Below are 11,205 nucleotides of genomic sequence, written 5' to 3'. Positions count from 1 at the left end.
GCCTGCATGATTTCTGAATCCTTTATCATCTGCAACTGAAAATAGTGGATGATTACTATACCTTTCTAATGTGACATTGTTGTCCCTGGCTCTCTTTCTCTCTGGCTCTGTTCCTGTGCTACTGCAGGTGTAACTAACGCCCCTCCCCCCTCTGCCCAGCGCAAAGTACAGGCCGCGCATGCGGAGTTTAGCGGAAAAAAGGGCGAGAGAGAGGGTGAGAGAAAGAAAAAAAAAAACTCACGGCTCCCAATAAGGACCCGGCTCGCGTCGTTCACTTCAAAGAGTCGGCTCTAAGAGCCATTTCGTTCGCAAACGACCCATCACTACTTTGAAGAGAATAAATGCCCTTTTACACGCCAACCCAGCGTTTTCCTTCATCACCACAAAGGAAAACAGTCTGTGTTTGTCCGAGTTTGGTGATTTTTGTGTCACAGGTCTACGTGTTTAATACAGGGACTTCCACAGCCTTTTCAACAGCGCTGCGGACCGCGGGGTGGGGGCGGGCAGTGTTTTGGAAATGACAGTCTTCATCACAAATCATCGTTATGAATTAGCATACATGTTTTTATTGAACATTTGAGGAACTAGCAAAAAAACAGAAACTCTTGTAGAGGACATAAAGTCAGAGATAGAAAAGACAAGGAGCAGGTGCATCTAGTACAGGTAGAGCTACTGCAAAAACCCACAGAGCCCAGCAGCCAGCGGAACAAATTCTGGATCCTTTGCTTTTAGTTAGCAGTTAGCATTAGCAGCACATCCTGCGTCCGATGTGAAAGGACTTTTATGCTGCGCACTGTGACTCACAGCAATGGTCCCGGGTCAGCCCTGACTTTGTGTTAAACTAATCCTAAAGTAATAATGGTATTTCTAACCACTGATATACCACAACTTCATCCTTTCAACAGCTACTGAAAGTTAGGGGACCTAGCTGCTATCGGATATTTACATAGAGATCCTCCAGCTTCAAACTGTATTGGACCTGCAGTTCAAAAAAGCGCCCCTCCGACAGCCAAACCCATCTGTTCTCTGATTGGATTGTTACATTTGTGATTGACATGACATTGACCAATCAGATGAAAGGAAGAAAAATAGGGTCAAAATTCGTACTTGCAGGGTTTTTTTTTGGCTAAGTCCACACACAAATCTTTTTTACGCACGCACAAATTTTTTTTACACACACACAAATCTTTTTTACGCACACACAAATTCTTTTTACACATACAAATCTTTTTTACGCACACAAATCTTTTTTACACATACAAATCTTTTTTACGCACACACAAATTCTTTTTACACATACAAAACTGATTTACAAGTACAAAATATTTATGACCACATTTTGAGCCCATAGGAGACGTAACAGTCAAGTGGAGCGTGCGTCTGTCCTCTCAGTGAGTGAGACAGTAGACAGCAGTGCGAGGGCTGTGCGAGTGTATGGCAAAAACACATAAATATGCCTGACACCTGTAAACGAAGCAGCATCTGAGTCAGACTCCAGAGCATAGAGTCTGACTTTTTTGTCTCGGTCTTGGTCTCGTCTTGACTTTGTCTTGGTCTTGACTCGGTCTTGTCTTGGTCTCGATACCCTCTGGTCTTGGTCTTGTCTTGGTCTTGGTTTAGGCGGTCTTGACTGCAAGTCTATCAGGAAGGCCAGCTCTGTTCTTGGATGCACCCTGGATCCAGTGCAGGTGGTGGGAGACAGAAGGACTCTGGCCAAAATAACTTCTCTGATGGACAGAGTCTCCCACCCCATGCATGTAAATGTTGCTGGACTGCAGAGCTCCTTCAGTGACAGACTGCTGCATCCTAGATGCTTGAAGGAGCGTTTCTGCAGGTCCTTCCTCCCTACAGCTGTCAGGCTGCACAATCAAAACTGCTCCCAACAAACATAGATGTTTACATCAGTGCTGTGACAATTTCTACTGTTATAACTTGCACATTACTTCTCTCAGTCTATATATACACTAACTTATTGGAAGTTACATGTCTACTTTTTAATGCACAGGTACAATACACAACCTGCACTTTTCAAAATATTCAAAATATTCTAAATATGTAAACATCTTTCAGTATCCTGCTCTGTTTGCACACTACAACCTGGGTTTGTATGTAAAATATGTAAAAATTGTGTTTCTGTTCTGTTCTGTGTGTATTTTTGTTTCTTTTTGCCGCTGATACAACCAAATTTCCCCTTGTGGGATATTTAAAGCATTATTCTATTCTGTATGTACGTAATAGATATTCAAAGGACAGAAAAATATTCAAGTTTTTTTCAGTCGCTTATGTCACATACATGGAACAGAGCTGGCCCCCTCATTTTGAAGTTTCCGACTAACTCCTACCTCCTGAGAGCAAAGCTGGGTTCTGAAAGAGATCAGATCCTACAAATTTAAATAAATCTTGTATGTGTGGGAAGAGGGAGAGGTGGTTAAGTCAGCCTCTTCCTACTTCCTAGTAGCTCAGAACTCCATAGTGTCTATACAAACATGCTGTAGTAAGCAACTACCTCGCACCCCGAATTCAGCTCGAATACATTAAAAATGAAAAAAAATTTTATTAATGACCAGAATGCACACACTCAACTTGTTACATATTTGACAACATAGAAAAACAAGACAACAGTCTAAATGTTTTTATTTGATATTATTGTTTTATTTGATATATATGATATTTTGTATATGCTATATATCTTAAATAAAGCGCCAAATCACAAGTTTCCTCCCTGTTTGTACTGTAAGGTAAAAACAATACAGTATTACAGAGAAACCCAACAATCAAATGATCCCCCTTTGAGCAAGCACAAGGCGACAGTGGGGAAGAAAAACTCCCTTCTGACAGGAAGAAACTTCCAACGGAACCAGGCTCAGAAAGGGGCAGCCATCCGCTACGACTGGTTCGGGGTGATGGAAATGGATTTGGTGCTAAAATTCTGCTTCAAGATTTTAAAAGAAGCAAGGCAGCAGGAAAAAGCCAAAAATGTCATGTAATCATTTCTGCCCTTTAAAGCAGCATCTAAAGGGTTTTAAAAAAGCTTTTAACACTGCTGAAAAAAATCTGGAAATTTTGGACTTTTCTGGAGGACTGGGGAGCCCGAATTTCAAATGACTTATCACAGCCTTGTCAAAAGATGAATCATTTGACATCACAGCATTTAAGACATTGTCTGGGGAGCCAAACTCCTTGATGAGGGATTTGGCCATTTTCTTAATGAACTGATTCTTGTCATTTATCAGATTTATGGCGGACTCTGGGCTGCTGAGTTCAGGCTGTATCAACTCTGTCAGATGGTTGATGAGAGTGTGTATTTCTCTTGAAGTACTTGCGGTCTTAGCCACAGATTGCATGGTCTTAGACTTACATTTTACAAGAAGTGTCTTAAAGAGCAAAAAGGAGAGGTCAATGGACATTTTCTTAAAATCAGAAGATGACCTTGACACAACACCCATCTCTAATACTTCAAAGGAATCTTTAAGAGAGCCTGAAATGCTCACAGAGCATTTTTCTGGAGAAACACTCTTAGGTTTTGCTATTGGAGGTGAGTCGATGGATGCCACAGAGCATTTTTCTGGAGAAACACTCTTAGGTTTTGCTATTGGAGGTTTGTCGATGGATGCCAGAGAGCATTTTTCTGGAGAAACACTCTTAGGTTTTGCTATTGGAGGTAAGTCGATGGATGCCAGAGAGCATTTTTCTGGAGAAACACTCTTAGGTTTTGCTATTGGAGGTTTGTCGATGGATGCCACAGAGCATTTTTCTGGAGAAACACTCTTAGGTTTTGCTATTGGAGGTTTGTCGATGGATGCCAGAGAGCATTTTTCTGGAGAAACACTCTTAGGTTTTGCTATTGGAGGTAAGTCGATGGATGCCAGAGAGCATTTTTCTGGAGAAACACTCTTAGGTTTTGCTATTGGAGGTAAGTCGATGGATGCCAGAGAGCATTTTTCTGGAGAAACACTCTTAGGTTTTGCTATTGGAGGTGAGTCGATGGATGCCAGAGAGCATTTTTCTGGAGAAACACTCTTAGGTTTTGCTATTGGAGGTTTGTCGATGGATGCCAGAGAGCATTTTTCTGGAGAAACACTCTTAGGTTTTGCTATTGGAGGTAAGTCGATGGATGCCAGAGAGCATTTTTCTGGAGAAACACTCTTAGGTTTTGCTATTGGAGGTTTGTCGATGGATGCCAGAGAGCATTTTTCTGGAGAAACACTCTTAGGTTTTGCTATTGGAGGTTTGTCGATGGATGCCAGAGAGCATTTTTCTGGAGAAACACTCTTAGGTTTTGCTATTGGAGGTAAGTCGATGGATGCCAGAGAGCATTTTTCTGGAGAAACACTCTTAGGTTTTGCTATTGGAGGTAAGTCGATGGATGCCAGAGAGCATTTTTCTGGAGAAACACTCTTAGGTTTTGATATTGGAGGTAAGTCGATGGATGCCAGAGAGCATTTTTCTGGAGAAACACTCTTAGGTTTTGCTATTGGAGGTGAGTCGATGGATGCCAGAGAGCATTTTTCTGGAGAAACACTCTTAGGTTTTGCTATTGGAGGTGAGTCGATGGATGCCAGAGAGCATTTTTCTGGAGAAACACTCTTAGGTTTTGCTATTGGAGGTTTGTCGATGGATGCCAGAGAGCATTTTTCTGGAGAAACACTCTTAGGTTTTGCTATTGGAGGTGAGTCGATGGATGCCAGAGAGCATTTTTCTGGAGAAACACTCTTAGGTTTTGCTATTGGAGGTTTGTCGATGGATGCCAGAGAGCATTTTTCTGGAGAAACACTCTTAGGTTTTGCTATTGGAGGTGAGTCGATGGATGCCAGAAAGCATTTTTCTGGAGAAACACTCTTAGGTTTTGCCGTTGGAGGTGAGTCGATGGATGCTAGAGAGTATTTTTCTGGAGAAATGCTTCCAGGTTTTGGTGTTGATGCTGCACATTCCTTTCCATTGTTATCTGAATCTGTTCTTATTTCCTGTGTTGGGGTCTGTGTTCTTTTAAGAATGTGCTGGATGTCCCCAGACACCCTCTCAGTTTTAATCATTTGATAATTTTCTTTGTTCTCCACCCACAGTAAAAGTTTTTGCAAAAACGTTTCTGCCACGTCTTCTATGAGGACATAGAGGACTTCAGGAGAAAAGGGACGCTTTGAGCCATCTACTGTTTGTGGAGTCCTGGAGATGACTGTGTCTGAGAGGGATCTCCCGCTTAGAGCTATACGGGAAATTGATGTCATAAACAGATCGAACATTTTAGCTGTTACCTCCTTAGAAAAAGTTCTGATTTCCCCACTATTTTTAATGTTTTCCAATGTTTTTTCAAATATAGGGACTTCTTCTTTCTTTGTCAGTGTATCATATAATTGATTAACGTCTGATCTAATGGTGTCAAAGTCCACTGAAGAAGAACCTGGGTAACAAAGAAATGTATTTCGGGAAGGGGCTCGGGGGTTATTTAGACAAACAAAATATTTCCTGTTTGTCTTTATTGTTTGTTTTAGCTCTTTTTTCATTGTTTCAAACTGTCTTTTTGCAAACATGGAAAAGTGGTGTTTGCGTGCTTTTAGCCCAGTGCTTGAGGTGGATGGCACACATCTGGAGAAGAAGTCTCCTGAATTCAATAATTCTGAATTAGAGCCAGGTTTGTTTGAGCAATATTTCTCACAGGGCTCTACGCTGCTTGAATCCATTTCACCAAGTATCTCATTGATGAAGTCAACTACAGCCCATTCTACAGGGGTTAGAGCACGGATACTTTCGGTTTCAGCAGTTGGTTTTATTTCACCTTCTTTTGCTACACCTGATCCTTCTGGAAGCTCTATTTCTTCCCCCTCCTGATCTGAATTTTCATCCTCTATCATCTCTTCATTGAAGCTCCATGAGCGAGAGGGATTAAGAGAAATCTCAGTGATTGGCGTTTGCACTGAGAGATTTGCATCCGTACTTTCTGTATCAGAATCAAATGGACTGGTATCACACCCGCTTGTCGGGCGCATGCAGCGCAGCTTACCTACAAGCTTTTTAAGGCATGAGGCAGCGCGACGAACCATGGAGTGTAGTTTTTTAATATTAGTAAATGTACCGCTAACATAAATGGTGGGGTCTTCTGGGAAATCAGGGCTTTGTGCGAGCAGTGCAACTATTGAGCTGATCTTTTCGGAGATCTCTTCCTCAACCATGCGTGTCAGCTTTACAGCCCTCTTACATCGCTTTTTTGGGACATTAAGAGCGCTGGCGAAGACCGTTGAGATCGAGTCTCCGAGGGACGGCCTTATTTTCCCCTCATCTAAAAGCACCGGACATTCTTTCACGTTACGATCCTGAATATTAGGAAGGGCTATTTTTAGGATGCTGGCAGAGGCAGTCTGAATGATTTCAGAAATCATGTCAGCAAGAATGCCTTGTATGTTGGCGTTGCATGTGCCACTTTGTATAAAGCACCACTCAATTTCCGAGAGCTTGTCGAAGTACTTATTGATTGGTGGCAAAATCTGGTCTGGCGTGACCACGATTGAATATTCATTTTCCTTTAGCATTGCCATTGTAGAGTCACAAATGTTAATTTCTTGGTTTGTGTTAAACGCGTGAGACGTTTCCTGAGAGAGCGCCGACTTTTCAACACGTGCCAACAAATGAGCATAATGTCTAAATGTCTGAGGGGTATCTAAGGCCTCTTGCCTATGTGACGTTGCAGCAGATCATAGCCAATCGAATTTCCTTTCATCTTTCGGTGACGTCACGAGCTACGCATGCGCAGACGCGGCACACTCACAGGCTGTATCCAAATTCAGGGTCTGCAGCCTTGCCGAGTGTATTTGGGCCCATTCGGTTTTGATGTTAAATTTACTCTTTCACAAGAGTTGAAATTCTAGAGTTAAATTGACTCTAAAGCGAGTCAAGATTTAACACTGACCAACATTGTGAGATTAACACTGCAGGCTAAATTACTCTGTAAAGAATATTATTTACACATTACTCTACTGAATTGATAAATTAACTGAGAATTGCAGATTTAATGACATTGCATAGAGTGAACACGACTAACATTTATGGTGTTCATTTTTCCCTTTTTTGGATTGTAACTTGTTCTTCCTGAGTGAAAAATGATTTGCACTCACAGCTCCACAGCAGCAATGAAACCTTGAAAAAACAAGAATGATTAGCGAAGCTGGACTCTGATAACGGTCTTGCTCCGCTCTCTGTGTCGACGACTTCTGCAGGCAGCTGGCTTTGTGACGTCACTGTCACCCTGGTAACTCCAGCAGCTGAGCGACAGGACGCCAGCAGGTAAACGGCTCCCGGTGACACTACCGGCTGCGTGTCACATGTTACTCTATCGCGCTGAGAAAAGTTGTGTTTTTGTACAGCGTGTATCCTGCTACAGCGCCTGTGTGGGCTCTACCACGAAAATACGCGTTTTTCACACTGATCACAGATTGGACAGTTTATCTCCTCCACAGGGGCCTCACATTGATTTTGTGAACAAGGTTTTCATTCTAACCACTTTGATTTTAATTTTGGGTAAATAAATCCATATGAGAGTTTTAATTTTAATGCACAACTTGAACAAAAACAACAGAAACTAACACAAACACCACTTAACAGGGCCGTGCAGAGAGGTTTAAAGGGGTGGGTGCTCAAAGTTAAAAAGGGGCACATTGAACCAGGCTGAATAACAACAACACACATTCATCAAGAATCTAATATGGGAAGGGCAGGGCTGTGTTGATCTGAGACTGTAGACATTAAAAAGTCCATAGGAGAGATGGTAGCTGATTAAACAAGTGTCATGAGATAATAACAAAATGCAAAGATTGGTGACAGCGCTTGGAACCATAAGGCAACAAAAAACTGTGAGAAATAATTTAGGCTCTGCCTGTGAATCACTCTTTGCTTCTCTTCTTCCTTCCATCCCATCATTTCATATATCACTCTCCACTTGCTGTCTATCTGAGAACAAGGCACAACTTGCCATTGCAATAAACTATTATTTAATTATCCACACCTAACAACTCCAGCACTTAATCTATAATAAAATGATGACAGAAAAATGTTATAGCACTGCCTTTAGTAGCCTCACACAGCTCCTACTGTTTCCTCCTCATGTCCTGACCAGGCATGTCTGGACAATGTTATATCATGAGTAATAATTTTTAAAAAAATCCATCTAAATAAAACACACACATGCACACACAGTGACATTTTAGACCTTCTTCAGAATACTGTATATACTATGGGCATCACGGTGCTGATCCAGAATCCTTACATTATTATTTATTACTAGAGCTACAATAATAAAGCAATGAGGAGGGGGAAGTAATAAATATGAAATAATGTATTTATGATGATTCCATTTGTTTCACTATCCACTCTGTGCAGGGGCAAAGCTTATTACATTTTTAAACAGATACAATAATTTTACTGCTGTAAAATCCAAATTTTGTCTTATTTAAAATATAAATCTAATATAATCTGCTTCTTAATGTTTGTTCTTTAAAATACAGCATGTGTTTTTTTAATATATTATAATTATAATAATGCATAATTATGTGGACATGCATATTAGATCGTTTTTAGTGAAATATAATCTCCCCAGAAAGGCAGGAAAAGCCCGGAAACTTCTTTAAAACTAAATCTGTTCCCTAAAACGGTGACAGAGCTACAGACCCATGACAGCCTTACACAGGTAGCCAGCAGTTATGACCAGCACTACTTGTGCAGTTAATAAAAGGACAGGTAATGTTTGTCGCGCTGTTGCACACACAGCACGCTCGTTTGTTTCAGTTCGTCAGTTGCAACAAGACAGCTTACCAACGTGTCCGTAATAAGCTAATACTCCTGTGTGCTATACACTACAGCAGGGGTGTCAAACTCAAATACACAGTGGGCCAAAATTCAAAACTGGAACAAAGATGCGGGCTGACGTTAATATTTATTGAAATATATTTATTCCTCCAGATATAAGAATGAGTCTTTTCTTATGGACTCAAACACGTTTTGCTGAAAAACTGAATATGGACCAAGCAAAGCTTAATACTAAACAATATATATATTAGCTGCATAATACCAGTAGGCCAGCTCTAATAGTAATTTGGTATGGCTTCGCGGGCCAAATGTAATTAGGCTGGGGGCCAAATTTGGCCCGCGGGCCAGAGTTTGACACCTATGCACTACAGTGTACGCTGTACACCTACTTACTGGTTTTGTCGCATGAGTCTGTGTCTCTGAGTTAATTTGTGTCTCTCCTACAGCTCCGGACCGCAAAAAATGCGCGTGCTCTTTGTGAGCTCGTTCCCGGCTCGTAACCAGCGCGTTCTGCCGTCAAGGGCGATCATTGGTTAAATGTGATCATGTGACTGATGCAAGGCAGATCCTTTTATTTAGCAAAATTGTGATTAATAGTTAAATATTATTGTTGAGGGGCACAGACAGGACTCCGCACGCACACACACATTAAAAAAAAAAAAGTTTTTAAAAAGTTGCCTCAACAAAAGGGCACTTTGGGCACCCATCAGGAAAGGGGCGGGTGCTCAAGCCCCTCTAGCCCCCCCCTCTGCACGTGCCTGCCACTTAACAACAAAAAGTTGGCACAATAAAAGGTGATGGACAAACGTCAGTTCATTTCCGACTGTCTGATTCTTTAAAACTGAGTCAGTTTGAGTCTAAAATGCTTCCATGCTGTCCAGCTTTGCTTGCTGCTCCTCCTGACGCTCCCACAGTCCACAGAAAGGTTTTACAGTCATTCTTACACAAGATGTTTATCCAAATGAGACAATGGAAACTACTAGTTGGGATGTTTTGGTTTGAAGACTTATGAAATACAAGTAACTGATGGTAGCAGAAACCTGCAGTGCAAAATCCACTCAGTCCACTAATGGCTGCAGCATTAATGAACTTTTATGGTTGTTCCACATTTAGGGGAAGATTGTTGTTTTGGTGCTGGCTGGAGGAACCATTTAGCAACAAAATTAGCAGAAAACATATTTCCTATGAGACGCATGTGCATCATATGTAATAATTAATAATGAGAAAAGTAAACCATGTTTGTTTTTCACCAACGTTCTTGAAATAGGAGCGTTAATCTCACGGGGACTACAGTGAACTGAGGAGGCACAACAGCAGCTGATCTGACAGGAGGATAGATGAGGAACAAGTACTGATAAATGTTTCTTTGCACTCTTTTTACTCGGTGTTTTATTTTTGAAGTGCAGACTTTCAACTTTACTGTTCAGGACCTGCAGACATTTAGAGGATTATGTATAAAAGTCTGTAATTCTTAAACACTTAAAGCTGAAATTCTGCATTGCACATCTTAATTAATCAAACCAAATTACTTATGGACCTGTGTACATGTGCACACATAGTCTGATGGATGAGTGAAGTTGAACTCATACCAAAGCGACACTATACCTCATGCTGAGCATGATCCAGGATAAGTGATTTATTTGTCTCCATAAATTTGTGTTTGTTGTGGAAAAACTGAATCTAAACGTTTAGAATTCATGGCGTTGCAGTGCAGTTCTCAGCTATGAACACAGAGGGGCAGTGATGTCACTTCTTTCATCAGTGGCTGATCTGTTCAGAGCAAGAGCCCCAAAAAGTGAGATTTGCTGCTGAGATTTCTTCCCTAACACACAAATAAAGGTCAAAGCAGAGAAACAGGAATAAAGGAAAAAGGACAAATACTCAGGCTGCACAGGCTGCTGCTGAACACATCAGCTGGGAGCTCTGTGGGAAAACAATGGGAGTAGGTTAAGCGCAAGCTTGTGCTTTCCTTTTTTTTTTTTCTTCAAGAGTACCATCAGGTTATCATGTGTTGAGTGTAGGTAAGCATGATTTTCTTAAATTCCTGATTGCTCTAAATCTAAAAACCCATATTCACTAATAATTTCTACATCTGTGCAGGGAGTATGAACGTGGCAGAGCCCAGTGTCTGTAAGGAGTTTGATGGCAGATGTGCTTCCAATTCCTGTGAATTGCAAACAGGAGGCTCCTCTGAGTAAAGCTCGCCGTGTCTTCGTTTCAGGCTGTTGGAGGTGTGTGTTTGTCAGTTAACACAGATTTCTGTTGAGAAACACGCAGACAGGCCTTCCTGTGATGCCTGAATAAATGAGGACAAAAGCTGATTAATCCTCTGAAGCTCTTTTGTCTCTCAATATGAATGAACATCATTGCAGCTGTCTCTCACAAATGCTGGTTTATATTCAGAAAACAGAA

General features: G+C 41.2%; 1 protein-coding gene across 1 annotated transcript; it reads right to left on the bottom strand.

Moving 5' to 3' along the window:
- Nucleotides 1-1,176: 1,176 nt before the first annotated feature.
- Nucleotides 1,177-9,565, bottom strand: LOC146499320 (uncharacterized). The gene is made up of 2 exons (XM_085138106.1): nt 9,152-9,565; nt 1,177-8,833 (listed from the first exon to the last, which is right to left on the bottom strand). Exon 2 carries the CDS (start codon nt 6,528-6,530, stop codon nt 2,988-2,990), a length of 3,543 nt encoding a protein of 1,180 aa, XP_084994232.1. The 5' UTR covers nt 6,531-8,833; nt 9,152-9,565; the 3' UTR covers nt 1,177-2,987.
- Nucleotides 9,566-11,205: the final 1,640 nt, after the last annotated feature.

The sequence above is a fragment of the Neolamprologus multifasciatus genome, chromosome 17 (genome assembly GCF_963576455.1).
Source record: "Neolamprologus multifasciatus chromosome 17, fNeoMul1.2, whole genome shotgun sequence".
In the NCBI taxonomy this organism is placed as follows: domain Eukaryota; kingdom Metazoa; phylum Chordata; class Actinopteri; order Cichliformes; family Cichlidae; genus Neolamprologus; species Neolamprologus multifasciatus.
The sequence above is the reverse complement of the archived record's forward strand: the minus strand, read 5'-3'. Positions and strand labels throughout refer to the sequence as shown.

Bases quoted from the DNA above. Each gene is read 5' to 3' on its own strand.
- LOC146499320 (XM_085138106.1), bottom strand. From the start codon at position 6,530: ATGGCAATGCTAAAGGAAAATGAATATTCAATCGTGGTCACGCCAGAC.